General features: G+C 33.6%; 3 protein-coding genes across 11 annotated transcripts; 1 reads left to right on the top strand and 2 right to left on the bottom strand.

The window, feature by feature from the left end:
• Positions 1-8910: 8910 nt before the first annotated feature.
• Positions 8911-12160, top strand: LOC18593045 (patellin-3-like). 5 transcript variants are annotated; one of them, XM_007020060.3, is made up of 5 exons: positions 8911-10408; positions 10495-10619; positions 10718-10868; positions 11041-11306; positions 11949-12160. In XM_007020060.3, exons 1-4 carry the CDS (start codon positions 9113-9115, stop codon positions 11302-11304), a joined length of 1836 nt encoding a protein of 611 aa, XP_007020122.3. In that variant the 5' UTR covers positions 8911-9112; the 3' UTR covers positions 11305-11306; positions 11949-12160. The 5 variants fall into 5 exon arrangements, with proteins under 5 accessions (XP_007020122.3, XP_088664998.1, XP_088664997.1 ...); XM_088808872.1 differs by lacking the exon at positions 11949-12160 and adding an exon at positions 11427-11720; XM_088808871.1 differs by lacking the exon at positions 11949-12160 and adding an exon at positions 11415-11720.
• Positions 12161-12619: 459 nt separating this feature from the next.
• LOC148761328 (splicing factor Cactin-like) lies at positions 12620-16883 on the bottom strand. Of its 4 annotated transcripts, XM_088808876.1 has the most exons (7): positions 16599-16883; positions 16389-16511; positions 16015-16281; positions 15707-15913; positions 14766-14872; positions 13127-13194; positions 12620-13036 (listed from the first exon to the last, which is right to left on the bottom strand). In XM_088808876.1, the coding sequence occupies exons 1-4, from the start codon at positions 16875-16877 to the stop codon at positions 15794-15796; spliced, it is 789 nt and encodes a 262-aa protein (XP_088665002.1). In that variant the 5' UTR covers positions 16878-16883; the 3' UTR covers positions 12620-13036; positions 13127-13194; positions 14766-14872; positions 15707-15793. The 4 variants fall into 4 exon arrangements, with proteins under 4 accessions (XP_088665002.1, XP_088665000.1, XP_088664999.1 ...); XM_088808874.1 differs by lacking the exons at positions 12620-13036; positions 13127-13194 and adding an exon at positions 14112-14498; XM_088808873.1 differs by lacking the exons at positions 12620-13036; positions 13127-13194 and adding an exon at positions 14112-14493.
• LOC18593043 (splicing factor Cactin-like) lies at positions 16838-19671 on the bottom strand. 2 transcript variants are annotated; one of them, XM_088808877.1, is made up of 8 exons: positions 18821-19666; positions 18634-18725; positions 18263-18362; positions 18079-18150; positions 17890-17952; positions 17667-17807; positions 17236-17329; positions 16838-16883 (listed from the first exon to the last, which is right to left on the bottom strand). In XM_088808877.1, the coding sequence occupies exons 1-6, from the start codon at positions 18842-18844 to the stop codon at positions 17694-17696; spliced, it is 465 nt and encodes a 154-aa protein (XP_088665003.1). In that variant the 5' UTR covers positions 18845-19666; the 3' UTR covers positions 16838-16883; positions 17236-17329; positions 17667-17693. The 2 variants fall into 2 exon arrangements, with proteins under 2 accessions (XP_088665003.1, XP_088665004.1); XM_088808878.1 differs by lacking the exon at positions 18634-18725 and having other exon boundaries at positions 18821-19671.
• Positions 19672-20535: the final 864 nt, after the last annotated feature.

Genomic DNA, 20535 nt, shown 5'->3' with positions numbered 1-20535 from the left:
AGTCAAGTTTTAGACTTCAAGCCTTAAGGTTAAGCATAAAGAAAAATCATATAAGCATGTGTCTTGACCAATATAATTGTTGAACCAAAATTTATTTTCATGAAGTTCAACAAATTCATCATGATCAATTTCAAAAGTAGAATCAAATATTCAATCTTGAAACAATCATAAAGCATATTTCAAGAATTGATCTTAGGATTCATGGAAAAGATTTTTCAACATAAGCACATGAATATTTTATTCTCAATAAATGATATTATTTATGTAAGTATATAAATTCAAGCATTCATGAATAAATTCCCATTTTTCAATTTTAACATTGTAAACACATGAGAATTTATGGAATCAATATGAGTGTCATGCTTGAAATAGATAGATATAAGCAATTAAGAAAGTTTTTCCATTTTTCAACAAATTTTACAATTTTAAGAAGATGTACTTACACCAAATGATCATGAGAATATTCAAAATGCATGTTTTAAAGAATCAAGAATCATCTTTGAAAAGGAAATTTGTGGAAGAAAATATTGCAATGGACAAGAAATTAAGAAAACATTTTGGAACTCAAAACCTATCCATTTTGACTTTAAAGCACTCAAGAATCAACTACATATCTTTAGGGGTTGACTTTTTGTCATTCTAGCAACATTTTTTTTTTGTATTTTGTTCTCCAATAGTTGACTAGTTATGCTTAGGAGCTAATTATGCTTGATCCTTGCATATTAAAAAGCTAGAAAAAAAATTGCAAAGCATGCAATGTTCCAAGATATAATGATCTCAAAATATAGACTTGTGTGAGTACAATTCAGAATTTCATTTCAACCATGTTTAGAACATCAATTTGGACATGTATGATCAAAAATTCTTCAAGAAAAATATGTGAACTCAAATTTTGGCTTTTATTGCTCATTGTTCACAAGTGCTAAAATGTTGAAATGCTCATTTGAAGAATCATGTCTCTAATATGCTCAAACATGTTCAATTTTCATCATGATGTGTGAATATAACTTATAAAATGTACAATCATTTTAAACAACGTTTAAGCATAATAAGCATCAAATTTCACATTTTCAACATTTTTCCAACATATAGACAGTTATGCCTTTGAGGTCATTCAAGCATTCATTTACAACAATATAAGTTATAATAGCATTTTCAACATAAGGCACACTTGTTCAAGTTTTATATCATTGAAATCATTGTAGCCTCAAGCATTACAAGAAGATTTGTACTTTGCTTAAAATATCATCAATGTCAAATTATCATACTCATGATTATACTTAAGAAAACTCTTTCAATCTATTTCATAAATCATGAAAGAAATATCAAGCAAAATGAGATTTATGATATTCATGTATCAAATCAATTTTTCCCAACCACGTTATATCATCAAAAATAATAAATCAATTTCAATCAAAGAGAATAAAAAGATTTTGTAAGAAAATCAATTGATAAAAATTTAATCTTTCTTTACAAACTTTTCAACTTAAAACATTCAAGATTAGACATGCTTTGTGAAAAATCATAAGCTCAATATTATTCAATTTTGTTCAATTATGCTTTAAATGATTTATGAAATGTGTAATGAGTATAATGAATCATGTTTATACATGTCAAGGGTCATTTGCAAATATCTCACAATCATGTTTCAAAAAATGCCCTTATGACCATTCAAGCTTACAAGCAAGCATGCACATCCAACAAGAACAAGTCATAAGTATTTTCATTATGAAACAAACTTGTTCAAGTCATAAATCATTCTAAATTTAAAGGATGGCAACATTTTTCTCGTATAAGCTCATTTTGCTTTAAAAGTATTAATTAAAGAAGTCAAAATTTTCAAGCTCATTATCAACCATCTTGAACTATTCAAGCAAGTTCTAAAATGTAAATCAAGATTGTTCAAATGGTCAACTTATGTTAGGCACAAGGAAATCAAGGATAATTTTTTTTAATTAAATTTTTCTTATTTTAGGCTACTAGAATAGTTGTGAGTGGAAGTCATCAAGTATGCTCATATTTCTATCACATTATCCAACATTTTATGTTTCCAAATTATACTAAAGAATCATTTTTCCTCAAAGAAATAGCATGAAAACAATTTCGCTAAACATAAGGTAATTTTATAAAAGTAATTTTCCATAATCAAGTAATCTTAATAAAATAATTTTTTCAAAATAAGAATGATAATATATTCAAGATCAAATATAAGTATATACTCAATCTTAAGATTTATACTTTCTTGCAACTTATAGCATGCATCATATCAAATCAAGTTGCATATCAAGATTTATCAATAAAGCTCAAAGAATTATGCATTTAATATTTAAGCAAGAATAAGCAATCAAAGCTTTTAACTAAAAAAAGCAAACAATTTTAACTAAGCTAAATCAATGAAACATTCAATAAATAAGCAATAAAAAATCTCATTTAAACAAATAATAGGCTTTTAGCATAGAGATCACCCATTTTCCTTTATGTGTGACTAGAGAGTGTTCATTCTTTAAAAATTGTTTCTCTTTGCTCTAGCACACCTATAAGAGACATTTTTCATATGATTTTTAGTATCCAAATTGCTTTATATCTTTGAAAGTTACTCTCGTCACACAAAGTTCTTTTTGAAACCCATACTTGTCTAAATTTATAAGGTAAAAATTTTTTATTGGATAAGTGTATGAACAATAACTATAAAATGTGCAATAATTGCATTTGGTCATTTTGGAAGATGAGGAATTCATGAAAACCCTTTGTTTCTTATTTAATTAATTTTCAAGTTTCCTTTGCATATCAAAATTCCCTCGTTCCAAAATGTCAATTTTCTTTTCATAAGCTTCAAAATCTTTTTTCAATTTTTCATTTTCTTTTTCCAAGTCAATTTTTGTTTTCACTAAAAATTTACTTTCAACATTAAGTATGAAAATGGTTTTCTTGTACTTCAAATTTATTTTCTCAAACTCAAATGCTAAATCCTTAAAAGCATCATGCAATTTATCAAAAGTATATGAATTAAGTTCACAAGATGAAAAAATTACCTTAATCTCTTCAAGAGCCTTGAGGCATAATTCAATTAGATTTAAAAAATCATTTTCACTTGATTCCTTGTCTACATTTGCCATGTTGCTTGTTGAGCATTGATTCTCATAAGAATTGTCTTCCAATTCCTTTTCCTTATTTGTTTCTCTATATAATTCTTCTAATTTTTCTCAAATTTTCTTGCCACTTTTGCACATGAACACTCTATTATATTTTCTATAATCAAATGCACAAATGAAAGTGTGTATGGCCTTAGAGTTGATTTGTACTTTCCTCATTTCAACTTCAGTCCACTTACTTCTATCTTTGGGAGTTTTCTCATCATTTACTGAATTAATATTCATATGAATGAAAGGATCATTAGTAATGACATCCCATATCTCATAGTCATAAGCCCTAATATAAATGGACATTCTAATACTTTAATAAAGATAGTTTGATCCATCAAATAAAGGAGCATATTTATGTGTTGACCTTGAGTATCAATAGATTTTGGTGGAGCCATTTGGATCTCCCCTAAAGATGTTAAGCTTTAAAAATGAGGGTTAGGCTCTGATACCACTTATTGGTCTTAAAGTGCATGTTAGAGGGGGGTGAATAGCACTTTTGAAATGATACAAATTTTTTTTGAAGTAAAGAGCTAATTAAAGGAATTTGAAAATGGAAGCTTAAAGCTTGTTGGAAGAATGATTTATGTGCTAAAAGTAAGAAGAAAATAAAAAAAAGTAGATAAAACACAATGATTTATAGTGGTTCGGTCCCCTTGACCTGCATCCATTATCTTGATCTCTCAATCAAGGATTTTCAAATCAATTCACTAAAATCAGTTGAATTCCCAAGCTTACACTAAACTTTTACAATAGCTTTTCACAAGCTTAGCCACAACCTTTAACAATGGTTTTTCTCGAGATCAACCAAAACCTAACAATAACTTTTCTAAGGCTAAGTTAGAACCTATAACAACAACCAAGCTACCCTAAACTTGATCTACCCTTTAGAGTGCCTCACACACTCTAAGTAAATGAAAATGAAGAAAAGATGAAGTACAAATAATCACTTAACTAATCTAAGATGTATAAAGTTAAGTTCAAACACTTTTTTAAAGGATGAGAGTGAAATACAAGTGTAAAGAAAATATTTTTGGTTTTCTAAGCTCAAAATCACTTTAGATAACTTATCTATATCATTTTTTATTGTTGGAGAGGTTTTAAATACTTAAAAAATCATTTCTGGCTGTTGAAAACAAAAACTAGCAATTTCTGACCATTATTTTATCCTTTTGAGAGGCCAATCATCAATCTAAATATTAGTCCAAAAGTGGATTATGAGACTGCTGTTCACTTTTTTACCAACGCAAGTGTATGTATCATAAAGATAATATAGTAATGAGTAGCGTGTCGATCTCACAACGAATTGAATTAATTCTTACTATTACCAACTAAAATTATAACACCCTAATCTTATTCAAACAATTACATTTAAAATTATTAAAAAAAGTTAAAACTAATAAACTAAAACTAAAATTAAATAGTAAATTTGTTTTATAAAACTCACTTAACTACTAAACCTAAGATTATGATGTCCCTCAATACTTTCATCTGATTATTATCTCTCTCTCTTAACTTAGTTTAATGGATTAAGTTACTAACCTAGAATCTTAAATTATTTACAAGCGTCTGTTGAGTTTTTTATAAAAATACCTCTCATAACTAATTTACTATATATTTATACAAATTAAATTGAAGAAAAATTTATTAAGTTCGTGCTCTAATTTTGGCTACGTATGACTTATAGGTGTATATCTACCCTATATGCAAATCAAACCACCTAATCAACTAATTGGATTCGATCGTACGCTATTCTATTCAAGGTCTACCTAAATTTCCTTTGTTAAGGTTTAACCTAGGTTTTCAATTCAATTTAATTGGTGATTAAGCAATTAGAAGCGTTAAGAACAGAATAAAATAAACAACTCAAATCTATCAAACATAAGTAAAAAAGAGATAGATAATTCAAACTATATATTGAGTTCAATCATAATCTTAGATAAAAAGTTAGTTCTTCATCAAGCCACACATCATCATTAAACAAAATTTAACCATTAAAAACAAAACCAAGCAAATAAAAGAATAACAAAAAGATAGAAAAACCTAAGAATTGTATTATTGATATCCAAATCCCCTTGAATCTTTCAAATTCTTCTTAGTTTCAATAACTTTGTGGCTTGACTTTCAACGGTCAATCTAGTGTTTTGTTCTCTCCCTAAAAGTCTTCTGAAATGTTATTTTTATAGAGCTTTGAAGTTAGGCCAAGTTAGGTGAACAAAGGAGTCAATTCAAACTAGAATTTCCTCATTAGACTATGTGGGTCATGGCGTACTACCTCCAAAGCCACGGCCTGGACCATTTAAATAGTAGAAATCGTAATTGTTTTAGGACTGCTACAGTGCTTCAACTTCAATAAGATTTTTGACCACCTTCCAAGTTGAATTGGGTGAAGTGGTTAACATGAAAGTTATAGATTTTTTCTTATCTTTCCAATGGTTCAAGAATAATCTCATTTGAACCTTTGTAGAGAGAGTCATGATCAAAATACTAAAACATATGCAGTGGAAGTCTGCACCTTGAAATTGCTCTTCTTCTTCCATTAAAATTCTTCTTTCATCAAATACCTACAAAATCACAAATAAATAAATAAAAACCTATCTTAATCACATTACCACCAAATTAAGTATAATATTAACTAAGATTAGATTGACTCACCTAAATTAACTAATTTAAAATAATTAAATAAAACTTACTAATTTTTATGCATTATTACAAGAACTAAGCTAAATTACTATCAAAATTAAGTCCAAATAACTCTATATTAAAGAGTTATCAGAGGCCATTAGCAAAGAGGAAACCAATATTAGAAGTCACCACATAATGGAAAGCATTGATAGAAAGAAAGGGGGCAAGTGATGTTCCTTCATAAAGTGATGACTTATGTGATGGAACAATAGGGAAAAAACCATTGGATTAAGCTCGTTCTTGGCTCTAATAACATTTCTCCATAAATCAGAGGGCTTGTTGGCGTATCAGCATAACCATTTATTGAGAATAGTGCGATTTTTCAAATCCAAATCAACAATGCCAAAGTGACCACAACTTTTGGGTATTGTAACAAAGGACCAACCAACATTAGTGGATTTCCTCTTTTCATCGCATCTTGACTGGAGGAAGTCTTTTTGAATTTTTTCAAGTTATTCTTAATTTTCATCGACATTTGAAGTATGGAAAAGTAATAAAGAGGAAGACTTTCGAGCACTGACTTTATAAGAGTAAGTCTCCCACCTATTGAAAGGTATCTTCCTTTCCAACTAGCAAGCTTAGAGTGGAATCGCTTAATGATCGGTTGCCATAGAGATTGAGAATTAGTAATGGAACCAAAAGGGTGGCTGAAGTAGTTGGTTGGGAGCTTGTCGACTTTGCACCTAAGAGAAATGGCCCATGGTTGAACGCCTTGATGTGATGCATTGATGTCAATTAGGCTACTTTTAGCATAGTTAATTTTAAGCCTTGAAACAGCTTGGGAACCATTGAGAATTCTTCTCACATTTTTCATATAATAGAGGTTTGGTTTGTAAAAAATGAAAGTGTCGTCAACGAACTGAAGATGAGAGATAAGGGGAGATTATCATGGATGCTTAAACCTTTCAAAAGGTTGCAAGATGTTGCTTTGTGACTCATAATACTTAGAGATTCCACAACAATGTTGAAAAGCATGGGAGAAAGTGAATAGCCCTATTTTAGACTTCTTTGCATGTGAAATTGAGATGCGGGAGAGCCATTGACAAAGATAGAGATTGAAACTGTAAAAATACAATGTCGAATCCATTTGCACCACTTGATTCCAAAACCCATTAGCTTCATTAGAAAGATTCAATATTCCCAATCGACGCAGTCTAACTCCTTTTTGAAATCGACCTTAAAAAGGATCCCATGTGCTTCCTTTTCTTTATGGAGTCAATAAGTTCATTGGCAATGAAAGAGCAATCGAGAATCTATCTCCTTTTGACAAATGTGAATTGAGAGTCACTGATAATTGAACCCACAACTGGTCTTAGTTTGTTGGCAAGAACTTTTGTTAGGATCTTGTAAGTGCTATTAACCAAGTTAATTGGTCGAAACTAAGAAAGAATGGTGGTGCCTTTGCATTTTTGAATTAAGGTAATGAAAGAAAAGTTGATTTTCCTGTTAAATGCACCATTAATGTAAAAGTAATTCAAGAAATTTAGGACACTACCTTTGATTGTGGGCCATAGTTTCTTGTAGAAGTCAATGTTGAATCCATTCGGGTTGAGGGCTTTGTTTTCGTCAAAGTCCTGGTTTGGTCTACAAATTTCCCTTTTAATGAAAGGGGTTTCCAAATTTATTCTTTATATGTCACTAATACAACAAAATGGGCAATTGAAGGACTTGGCTTGAGGGTGGGATTTTTCTTGTAAAGAGCCTTAAAATGCTTTATCACTTTAGTTTGAATGTCTTCTGGGTTTTACAAAATGGTTCTTTTAGCAGATTATTGTCGGATTAGATTTGATCGATTATGATTGGAGGTTGCTAGATGAAAAAATTTAGTATTTCGATCACCCAGTTGCGACCATTTGAGCTTGGACTTCCAAAACCATGATTTTTCTTCTATTCTATAAATATCTCATAAATTGGAGTGCAAGATTTGAACGGTTGTTTATTCTGTGTGGACAACGCTTTGACCTTTACTTCTTTCTCAATTTTATTAATTTTTTACTCCAATTAAGTGATTTGGTTGGTGTCTTGATTGTGGTAGTCCGATTGCCATTTTTTGACTACAAATTTAAGAGCTTTGAGCTAATCGAAGAAACATATTCTAATATTGGTGTTGTTGGTGATGTTAAAATTTTGGATTGATCTATTTATTGTTAAGATATTTCAATTTTAATTATCGTTTAATTGTCTTTAAATATAGTAGTTTATGAATCTCACACAAAGGAAAAAAAAAGAAAAAGACATAATGTTTTAAAAAATTGTTGAACTATTTAAGAAAATTTAAATAAAATTTTATTTTTAATTACATTAAATCAAGTCATGTACTTTTATTATTTTTATATTTTTATATCACATGATGTTGACTTAAAAAATAAAATATGTTAGATGTTGACGTGAAAAGTGAAAAATGTTACAAACTTTAAATACTAGTACTATACGAACTCGTTGACATAAGATTAATGGCTTCACACTTTAACAAGAGAGTCTCACATGTTGAAGAGTAGTGTAAACTTTTAAATGCTCAATTTTACTCTAATACACAACATCGGATGTGAAATTTATGGCTCCTATCATCTGTTAGGAAATGTTAACATATCATGTCAATATCATATGGTATAAAATGATAAGTGAAATTTCGGTTAAAAGTAATTACAACCCTTAAATACTAGTACTATACATACTCCTTGACATGGGATTAATGGCTCCACATTCCAACAAGGGCATCTCACATGTTGAAAAGTGATGTAAACTCTTAAATGTTCAATTTTAGTCTAGCACACAACATTGGATGTGAAATTCATAACTCCTCATCATTTGTTAGGACATGTCAACATATTATGTGAATATCATATGACAAGTGATATTTCGGTTAAAAGTAGTTAGTCATAATAGTCTATTTGACTTAGAATTGAAATACAATAGATTAATTAAATGAAATAAAAAATAAAATTTAAAAAATTTTCAAAATAAATAGAAATTTTTTAAAAATATTTTATCCATGAAAAACGAATTTTTTTTTTGGTGCATAGAAAACAAATTGTTCAAACTTAAAATGGGGAAAGAAAGGAAGTAATAAAAGCTTTTGAAGGCTGCAATGCAAGGGTGAAGTGTTGTCTGATAACACAAAAAAGGGGCATTGCATACAGTTGGAGAACTTTTTGGAGCATAGGATTCCATTGCCCTTTTTTCTTACCGTTCCACTCCCTTGTCCTTTTGAACCTTCTCTCTTGTTCTCTTCACACCCTTCACTTCACTTCACTACCTCTCTCTCTCTGCCCTTTCTTTCCCTTCACATGGCCGATGAAACTCCAGCCCCAGCTCCCCCTGTGGCAGCACCGCCGCCGCCGCCACCACGCGTCGTAACCGAGTCTGATTCTCCAGCTGTTGTAGAAAAAGAAGACCCTTCACCGCCATCTCCTGTAGATGTTGTATCCGTTTCTGTTACGGAATCTGTTTCAACTGCTATAGAAGAAAAAGAGGAGCAGACGCCGCCGGCGGAACCTGTTGAAGTGGTACCTGATTCAACGGATAAAGGAGAAAAAGAAGAGCCGCCTTTACCGCCACCGCCGCAACCAGTGAAGTCAGAATCTGAGTCACCAGCTGTAACAGAGAAAGCAAAGGAAGAAGAACCACCAGCTGTAACAGAGAAAGCAAAGGAAGAAGAACCACCAGCTGCAACAGAAAAAGCAAAGGAAGGAGAACCACCAGCAGCAACTGTAGCGGTGTTGGAAACTGAGCTACAGCAACCACCAGAACTGCCGTCGCAAGAGGTGGTTACGGAGTCGAAGTCGCTGGCGGCGATGATGGAGAAAGAAGAGGGAGGAGCACCAGAGCCTACTGTGGCTACTAACACAACAACTAGTGCTGAAGAAGAGGTTGCTGTTGTTGTTGAAGAGAAAAAGATTCCTCAGAATTTGGGTTCTTTCAAAGAGGAAAGCAACAAAGTGGCGGATCTATCCGATTTCGAAAGAAAAGCTTTGGAAGAACTGAAACACTTTGTACAGGAAGCTATAGATACTCACCTTTTCACTTCAGAAACCAAAAGTGAAGAAAACCCAGAAAAGGAAAAGAAAGAAGAGCCAAAAGAGGTTTCCATTTGGGGTATCCCTCTTTTAAAAGATGATAGGAGTGATGTCATCCTTTTGAAGTTCTTAAGGGCGAGGGATTTTAAAGTGAAAGATGCGTTTGTAATGATAAAAAACACGATCCGATGGAGGAAAGAGTTCGGAATCGATGAGCTTTTGGATGAAGATCTTGGTGATGATATGGAGAAAGTTGTGTTCATGCATGGACAAGATAGGGAAGGGCATCGTGTTTGTTACAATGTTTATGGGGAGTTTCAGAATAAGGATTTGTACCAGAAAGCGTTTTCAGATGAGGAGAAGCGAATGAAGTTTCTTCGTTGGCGGATTCAGTTCTTGGAGAAGAGTATCAGGAAGCTTGATTTTAGTCCTGATGGTATTAATACAATTTTTCAGGTCAGTGATCTCAAGAATTCTCCTGGACCTGGAAAACGGGAGCTTAGGTTGGCAACAAAACAGGCTCTCCAGTTGCTTCAGGACAATTATCCAGAGTTTGTTGCAAAACAGGTTTGTTTTATATCTTTAATGTGGGATTATTATTCTCTGTCCGATTTTTTGGAGAGGCATTGATTTCAGTTCTGTATTCTGTTTAGGTGTTTATTAATGTTCCTTGGTGGTATCTCGTGTTCTATACAATGATTAGTCCATTCATGACTCAAAGAACCAAGAGCAAGTTTGTTTTTGCCGGGCCGGCAAAATCTGCTGAAACCCTTTTCAAGTGAGTGAATTTTTTTGAACTAATTGAGTAGGTATTCTCAATATTCTGTAGTATATCTTTTTAGTGGTTAATGTCCTAAATTTTGATTTATAAAACAGGTACATAGCACCTGAGCAAGTACCAATTCAATATGGTGGCTTGAGTGTGGATTACTGTGATTGCAATCCAGAATTTGGTGATGCTGATCCTGCCACTGAGATTACTGTGAAACCAGGGACCAAGCAAACTGTTGAAATAACAATCTATGAGGTGCAATTTCATTGTTTCTTCATGCTATGCCTACATGTGATACATTCTCATCCCGCATTCTCCTCTTATTTACTAACTTTAACTAAATAGAAGTGGCTAATATGTATTTGTGCCGGTGATGAATGTAAGGTATCTTCTCTTTTATAAATAATTGGAAACTTTTGCATTGCAGAAATGTGACCTTGTTTGGGAGATCCGGGTAGTTGGGTGGGAGGTGAGCTATGGAGCTGAATTCATGCCAAATGCTAAAGATAGCTATACGGTCATCATTCAGAAACCCACAAAGATGTCTCCAAAAGATGAGCCAGTTGTGTCTCAATGCTTCAAAGTTGGTGAACTGGGTAAAGTATTGCTTACTGTTGACAACCCAACTTCCAAAAAGAAGAAGCTTGTCTACAGGTTTAAGGTTAAACCCTACTGCGACTGCTGCCACTGAGGGTATCATTCTTGCTATGAAAGATGGATATGGAAATTTAATTTATTCTTCTCTAATGGGCAACTCGCTTTTTTTTTTAATTTATTTTTGTTTTGTATCTTTGCGAGGAGCATGGCTGACAGGGAGTTGCTCATGGTTAGATTTTGTTTTGGCATGTGGGGTTTTGCAAAGAAATAGATTTGTTGCTCATTGAGCAAACACACAAACTTCTGTCTTAGTGGAGAGAATGTGGCTGTAAAACTTACTGTATGTGTATCCAATTGTTTTGTGGTGTTTTGCACTGTATATTTTCTTCTGTATCATGTCTATATTTCGGAACTTTTATACTCTTGTAGATTTGGAAGAACACAAGTTATTGTTTGGTTTATGTAATCCTTCGGATTCCTTATTGCTATTTGATATTAATTTTCTTTGAAGTAGGAACCTGTAATCTCATTTTAGCTTTTAAAAGCTTTTAAGTTGATGATATTTATATTTCAGCCTTTTTATGTTTGGTGTTTATCATCTGTATTTAGCCTACTCACTGTCATCAATGCTTGTTTCATTTTATTTTTCAAAGACAAATGCATGTTTCATATTTGACCATTCAGCTTAATCATGGTTTCTAACTTTTTACGGCAACGTATCATGGTGGATTTTACTAGGACGTGCAGGAACTCAAGTTGCTTTTAGTTGAAGAAAATGGAGTATAAATCTTTGCAGGAGCTGGGAAATTGTGGTTGCATATTTTAATCTGCCTACTATCAATACTTTGTTATTGAACTTTATTCACAGTTGCTACCAAATCAAGACTTGTCTTCCCCCTTAAGATGTGTTATTATTGTTGATGTAATTGTTTACTTTGAGTTGCCATAAATGAGTGATTAATCCCCCTTTTCCTTTTAAATCTATCTACCAGAAAAACTTGTAAATGAGGTGCTGCCAACGAAAGTGATCCCAGCAAAATGCACGGGAGAAAATACACTGTTAGCTCCCTAATGCTAAGTTCTTACGATGCGTAGGAACTGGAAGGCTGTTGCTTGACATTCTAGCTGAATAATCAAGTAACCCTTAGAACTATGTGTAGGATTTCTGTGGGACAATCTTTGTTAACTTGGGAACTTGGGTATCTTTGGAAGTAACCATTCCTGCTACAGATTGTTTGCATCTGGCATGGGAAGCCACTGTTCTTCCTATCCACTGAACATTTTTCGTTTAGAATACAGCTGTTCGAATCATGGATGGAAGCTTAGAGTTGTACAAGCGTTTAGAAGATTGGGATTTTGTAATCTTCATAGATAATGGATGGTGGGGGGCCCAAAAAGCAAACAGAATGATAACAAGTTGAAAAACTTTTTTGTGTAGTGTAACACCAATTTCATTTACAGCTAACACGTATAAATGGAAATTCGACTATAAAATTGCTGCAACTGCTGTCTTTTATGTAATAAACTCAAGACTTGAGCTGTGTCTGTTTGTGCATTCTGTATCTGTACCTCAGTATCCGGAAACTCGTGACTGATCCTATTGTCATTCGATTTGACTGTTCTTTATTGAGCTTGATTCTGGGCTAAACCAATGGACCGACAGATATGCAACAGCCTGTTCATTGTTCAAGTCCAGATGGCCATTGAAAGGAAAGATACCACAGCTCTTGTAGTGATTTGTCTGGCATATGTCAGTGTGCTTTCTGATCTCAATAACTCATGCAGCTGACTGGGTATGTTGGCTTAGAGAATTATAACTAAATCCACTGGATGAGAGATGCAAGCTAATTAAATAGTACATATTAAATTTCACAGAAAGTACATCCCAGATTTAGTATTAAATTACTCCAACATACCTGTTTCCTTTTTGATGGTTGAGCTTCTTCTAGTTGACTGATGATGATTGCCCGTGCTGAAGGCCACCCTGTATTGATTGGAAGGAATGAGTTTGTTGAGCTTTCAATTTTTAGGTGGATTTTGGTTAGGTGGGACTTTGGGAGAGGCACAATTTCCTCTCTACTTTGCCATTAAAGTGAGCTTCTCCACAGGCGTGAGCTGTGACAAATTCTGGGGGACCTCCCATGTTTACGTTTCAATCATTCTTTGCAGTTTTATTATATATATATTGCATATGAAATCTTCATTGCCTGGCTTAAGATTCTGAGCCAGAATGCAATCTGTGAAACCCATTGCTTCCAAGGCCCTGAGAAACTAGAACAACATGATTGTCGCTGTGATGCTTTTAGAGCTTGCCACTTTTTGCTTGTACAGCTCAGCTCAGCTCAGCTGGGGTGTCCATTGGAAGTTGAATAATAGAGACTAGTATTGTTTATGTTTCCGGTGATTGTGTGTTCTGTCCCTACATGAATGTGTCATCTCTTTTGCATATACTATAGTTTTAGGACTGCTGAGGGTTAGGCATGTTATGACAACATTGACTTTTTGTCCATATGGACATTTCAGATATTAAAATTGGGAAAACAAAAATTAGATTTATTTATACAATCAAAGATGCAAATGGGAAATGTTCATAAACAAAAACAAGGTTGGTTGGCCCAACATGGCTGGCTGTTTGAAAACACATTCAGGATGATTTGGATCACTGAAAGATGTCAAGAAAATGGGGCAATTCAAAAGACTATAGTGGGATATCAAAAAACCAAGGCAATAATCTGAAATTTAGTTTCCATCAAGTGAGAATTATTTCCAAGATGCCAGAGAGCCATGTTTCTAAGATCAAGTATATACTTGTCAACAGACACTGTAGTGATACTGATCTTTGATGAAAGCTGAAGTGCAAGACAAAATCTCAAATGTACTTGAACATACAATTAAGAAGCATGGTCATAAACATTTCACTGGTTATCTTGTGAAATCAAATGTTATCATCTTCAGTGAGAAAGTAAAAATGTTAAAAAGGGTACCCATTGCCATCCCTGATTTTACATTTATTAAGAGATACTTGGTTTAAATGAGGTTAAAATTTTCTTCTTCTAGCACAAACTCCGTACAGATTGAACTTCATTCTGATTCTCCATGTTTCCGCACATATCACTCAGAACAAATTTGTTTAGCAGTGACATTAATGCAGTCTGCACTTGCAATGGCTTCACTGTGACCTCTATTGTATTGATTTGTACTATCCGTTAACTCCTCGAATTCATTAGACTGGCCATTTCTGGTAGACCTCCTTTTAGTTTTCTTCATCTTCACAATTCTGTTACTTCTCTAACCAGCAGTTGGATGTTAAAAAAATATTTTAATACCAAAGAATTGATCCCATAAGAGAGATTCGGACTCAATTTTGAGTATGAAAAATATACACTCATCATTGAGTTGAATTTTCAAGAGAGTTGAATTTTTATATGACTATGTTTATAACATATGATAATCATATCAATTAATAGTAAATTTAAACCAAAAAAAAAAAAATACACCTACCAGTGATGAAAAATATATACATAAGTGAAATATAGCAGAGAGCAACGTAGGTACCTTGTTCTAGTTTTACTTTGGCATTCTTGGGTAAGGACAAACGGGGACAAGAATCCTGCACCCAAAGACACCATGCTTTTCCCTCCTTGGTCCAACCAGAAAGGTTTCTGAAGATGCAAACAAAGATGCGAATGGGGTTAGTCAAGAGCAAAACAATTTGGTGTTTGTGGTGTTCCTATATTTTCCAACCCACTGCACTGTCCGAAGTGTTATGTAAAAGCCACGATTGTTAGCAAAAGTGTCTTTCACAACTATTTTTGTTTACTAGCAAAGCCCTTTGCTGATTGGGCAAAACACTCATAGAGATAATGCACAACAATCTGTTTGATTTACCCATTAATCATTACCAAGAACCAAAGCATTATCCAAGTTGATGAGCATGACATCCCTGACCATTGAGTGAAACTAATAGCCAACATTTGCTTTTAATATTAGGAGATTTTCTTCGGTAAAGTATAAGCAGTTTTCTGGGATGAGAATTGAAGATGTTTCCTTAACAAAATTATTCAAAATTTCTACTTCTTTGGAGTTGTGTGAATCTAAAACTTTATTTTCTTTTTCCAAACAACTCTTAATTCTATGCTATGTTTTATTGCCTATTACTAATAATAGCCTAATAGGATTCGTCTGCCATCCAATTTCCACATAAACAAATACTACCATTTAATGTAGTTGTCAATCTGCCAAGATGAAATATTTCTATGTATCAATAGCCTAATTATCCTGCCAAAATAAAATGAAAGTAGCCAAGGGGCAAGATATGATTGATTGACTGACTGGGAACACATCTTCAAGGGACAGTGCTATAGTGAGGTGAATTATTCAATCAGGCTGAGAGACAAGCAACTACAATCCAAGAGTCCTAATTCAATGGAAATATTATTTGTGACAAGAAGAGGAAAAACCCAGCCCACTATGTAGGGAAAAATGAGAATACTTACTTTTCACAAATCCGTTACATTAATGGTTATGAACCTGGGTGGGCAATTAACAGCTTCAAAAGCCGAAATTGCAAAATAAGCCACATATCACCTACAGTAGCGATAGCGCTTGAAGTTAAAATATATATGCAAAATTCCATGTTCGAATGTGCATTTAAATCCCTTCTTATGAGAATATTCCGAGCCTTTGTTTACAATCCGGAAAGCCTGTGGAACAAATGCAAATGAATCAGTAATTTACTTGGAAAAAAACATCTACAGATGGATCAGTGGTTTGGTCATGATAAGGCTAAACAAAATGAACTTACAATGTCCTCATCGGGTGGCCCAGCGTGGAACCTTATGACGCATGTCTCCGTACCATTTCCATCCTTCTCAATGGTATATCCAGGAGCCTTTGTCTTGTCGACAAGGTCTGGGTAGAAAATATTAAACTCGTATCCTTGCACAATTTTAGGAGGTGGATTGTCATGATCATAATGGGTCTGCTTGTATTTGTTCCACTCATATCCAGTGTGAACACGGTTGAAATATTTTGGTTTTCTAGGTTGGTATTTGTCATGCCACCGATACCCCTGCACCAGTACATATATTAGTTGACTTCCAAAGATAAAAATAGAGAGTGGTCAAGTGCCAATTCCCAATTTTAATTAAATAAAAATAGGATGAGTGGTTAAAGCACCTGTGAGTCCAAGTTTACTGTTAAACCATGATCAGATTCCATTCTATCTTCACCTTCTGAAGGTTGCTCAAGGCGTTGTAAATGTTTATGCAGCATTTTAGCATGTATTTCCTTCAAACAAGCCTGTTAAAACATAGACTTGCACATAAGTCCTAGCCAAACATCATGAATATAACAAGAACACCATGAAGAATACCCAAACAGAAGTACCTTTGCTTTGAAAATATGAAGACGTTTAAGAACAGCCTCCCAATACTCAACAACCTCTGCCGTGCCAGAAAGCATCTGTGACTCAATCTCGGATTGTAATGCCTCTAGCTCACAATGGGTCTTCCCTTCCAAGAGATTCTTGACATCTGCTTCAATACTAGAGTGCAGACCTCTTTCTTCAGCCAGCAACTCAGCTGGAGGTTCCTCCCCATGCACCCTAGCTCGATCAAGTGCATCCTTCTTCCGGGCATCAGCTAACTCCCAATCACATACCACCATAAGTGCCTATGGAATTAAACATACCAAGATTTTGTCAAGTTACTTCTATAAATAAAATGCATTATAAATATGACAGACAAGGGAGCATACATGAGAGCCATAGGGACGAAGATTGACAAAATATTCTAAGGGACATGCTTTACTACTCTCAGTTCATCAAACCCACAATTTTCTTCTATCTGGGGCTGTCCTGCTTTACTAGTTCAAGAGAGCATGGTGGATGGAAATTTCAAATAAGTATAATTAAAATAATTAAACTGCCTGATAAAAAACTTCACAATTGACACACATAAAGGGAATGATATCCAAAAACAGTTGTCTCTGTACAAAGCATGAATAAAGAGGAAAGGGGCAATACCTCCCAGTACTCTGTGTGTTGGAGTTGCCCTGTCCAAATCAAGATGCATTTTTATGTCATCACAAAGCTCTTCCATCTCTTTGACTGTCAAGCCCTGAATCAGACACATCAAATGCCAAGGTCAATAATAATCACAAATAAAACTACTAAATGCACAAAAACAGTTTATAATCACAGTACAGCATTCAACTATGATAGCATAACACTAAGGGTCACTAACCAATTATGTTCCCATTGAAGTGTGCTCCTAGAAACAACCAAAAACTATACTCTAGTAATTATGAGCCAATGAAAGAGAACTCCCATAGTCTAACTATATTTAGCAAACAGGTCTTCAGTAAACGAATCTTTAAAATACTCTAACTTAAAAGTTAAAGGTATGAGAAAGTGTAAACTCAAAGAGAAACAACATTGGGGGAAGATATATTTACCTTGAAAACCATGTATGGTTCATTTAGCTATATATCCATATCATCTGACCCATTAAGGTGCTTGGACAAAACATCAATACGCTTCATACGGCCTTCACGAAGTCTAATCTCTGATCTGACTTTGCTTTGATCAAAATGAAACTGCCGATAGCACATGTTACTAACCCAACCAACTATAGATTGGAAGAGAGAAAATAGAATAAACAACAACTCAGAACCATACCTCCTCCTCTTTCTTCTCCCAATCGTGGAACTCAGCTCGAGCACGGTCTCTAGCTAACAAAGCCTATAGGAAGACACACAGTTAGCAAACACAAAGACATCTAATATCAACAAAGGAAAAAGAAGAGAAAGTTCATTGTCTCAAAAGGTCACAATCTACTTCCATACAATCCAAGGAACCAAACTTTACCATTTCTTCCTCATGTTGTGCTTTCTCAAGTGCCCTTTCCTCTCTTCTCTTTTTAACCATTTCAATCTCAGCCTGCAACATGAATTTTAATAAGCATTGATGAAAAAATGGTATTGATGTCACAATGTCACATGTCAATATGGTTAATAATACACAAAAATAATCTTAACCTGTACCATCTTACCATTCTTTCTTTCTGCCTCTTCTTCTCAGCTTTCACTGAAAAGGTGTCCGATGGTACTCCTTGGGCAACATCTTGCTCAATCTTCTTCCGCCACACAAATCTATAAACCACATAAAATTCATTTATATTCAATATAAGCAACCAAAACAAAAAAACCTCATACCAACAATTGTATTACTAGTTTAGTGAAACCTGCAGGTTCAAAAACTTTAAATTTAATACACACAATTGCCTGATCAGTGGTAAAGTAGGAAGTACTTCAATTGCGCTGAGTAGCAAAACTTGAAATTCTTATAGCTTGCCAAGGTTCTAACACTATAAATGTTCACGACTAATAATAATAGTACAATTTGGGAAAAAAAAAGCCTTGCTTTTCGTTGAGATTGGAATCGCCGAAAGGATTCGAATCATTTGAATAACCCAACACTGTTTGCGCTTTCAATTTCTTCGCAGCTATCAATGCCTAATTAAAATTTTCAGTTATTCAATCACCGAAAAATTCAAAATTTTCGACCAAAAAAATTAAATGAAAGCAAAAAAAAAAAAAAGAAGAAAAACCTTCTTTTGAGCTTTCTTGGCCATATACTCAGCAACTTCCTCTTCCGTGATGTTTTTAGAAGACCTCTTCTTCTTACTACGACATCGATCGCTTTCATCGCTGTCGTCACCGGAGAAATCGTCGTCGGAGCCACGGTCGCGACGGCTTCGGCTTCGGGTATGTCTATAACGGCTGCTTTTGCTTTTACTACGACGGCTTCGATCCTTGCTACGTTTGCGGGAGCTTAAAGAGTGTCGGCTGTTGGTCTCGTCTGATTTGGACTCCGAAGCGGAATCGTCGTCGGATCTTCTTTTGCTTCAATTGCTTCTGGCCATGGTTTAGGGCTTGAAATTAAATATTAAGAGTTTACTAGGAAAAACACAGAAAACCCTCGAAGCACACAGACAATCCCAGCACAAGCAATTGGGCACACACCCTGTACGCACAAGAAAGAGCATAAAGTACCCCCCAAAAAAAATCAATCAAGAAGAAGAGGGTTCTTTTGAGAAAAGGGGGGGTTTCAATTTGGGTTTAGATTTTGGGGATTTTGTCGATTCCCAATCAGTGAAAAGAGTCTGAAATAGGTAAACAGCTGGTTGTTGGCGGCAGAGGTGTGGCCGGAGAGTGTCGGTTTCTTTCAAGAGAGGCCGTAGAGAGACAGAGAGAGAAGGAAGGGAAGAAAAGAGAAGAGACTAGGTTTCTGAAGAATGATTTTATAGTTAGGATGAAACGGCATCGTTCGGCAGGAAGAAAAAGCGACATCGTTTCAATCTGTATAAAGAATCACGGAAAACGACGGCGTTTCGTTGTTGAGGCGCGGAACAATTGACTAGACTTGTTGCGTTAGCCTAGAATCCCAGTCTGAATAACTAGAAAGAGGTATATGGACTTTATGTTGCGTTTGTTTTTACTTTAATTTTCTGTTTAATTTTATATTTTGATTATATTATAGTTACCATTATCATACAATACCTGATACAGATCGTGCTATATGTTATAATATTAATAAAAATTATACATATTTATAACTGTATCACATTTAATCAATTATCGAAAACGTATCATACGGTATAATTAATTACTAAAATTTTTATTTTTTTTTATTTTTTGAGTTAAGGCATGAAAAATTATATTTTATGAGATTCACTCTTTAGATTTTAAACAACAAAAATACTAAAAATCAAATTCACTTTTAATTTTAACATGATAAATGTTTTTTATTTTTTAATTAATAAATTAATATAAAAAATATATATTTTATTTAAAAATCTATATTATTAAGGAATATGTTAAAAGTTAAATTAAAAAAAATTATCTTTTCAATTTGCATCCTATAATCTTCAATTCTGCTAAAATTTATAATATTTTTAAGTTTTTTATTTACATGTATAAATGTTATTTATAATTAATTTTAAAATTTTTTATCATATCTTACGATACAATACTTGATATTAAAAAATAAAATTTTAATACACGATACGTATCTCAATTTAACAACTATAGACTAGACTTGTTTCTTTTTAATTGTTTATAAATAAAAAAGAGTTATATATTTCAATTATTATATATAATTAATAGTTTGCAATATTAATCTAGAAATTAGAATTAGGGAAAATATTTTTTTAATGAATCTTAGAAGTAATTATAATAAATGAACAATATTTAAAATGGCAAATTAAAATTATATAACAATAGGCAAGTGAGAGAGTGGTATTAAGAACATCTGCATCCCTCT

Source organism: Theobroma cacao, chromosome 8 (assembly GCF_053813885.1).
Source record: "Theobroma cacao isolate CCN51 chromosome 8, ASM5381388v1, whole genome shotgun sequence".
NCBI classification, from domain to species: Eukaryota; Viridiplantae; Streptophyta; class Magnoliopsida; order Malvales; family Malvaceae; genus Theobroma; species Theobroma cacao.
Note: the sequence above shows the minus strand (reverse complement) of the source record. Positions and strands in the feature narration are given on the sequence as shown.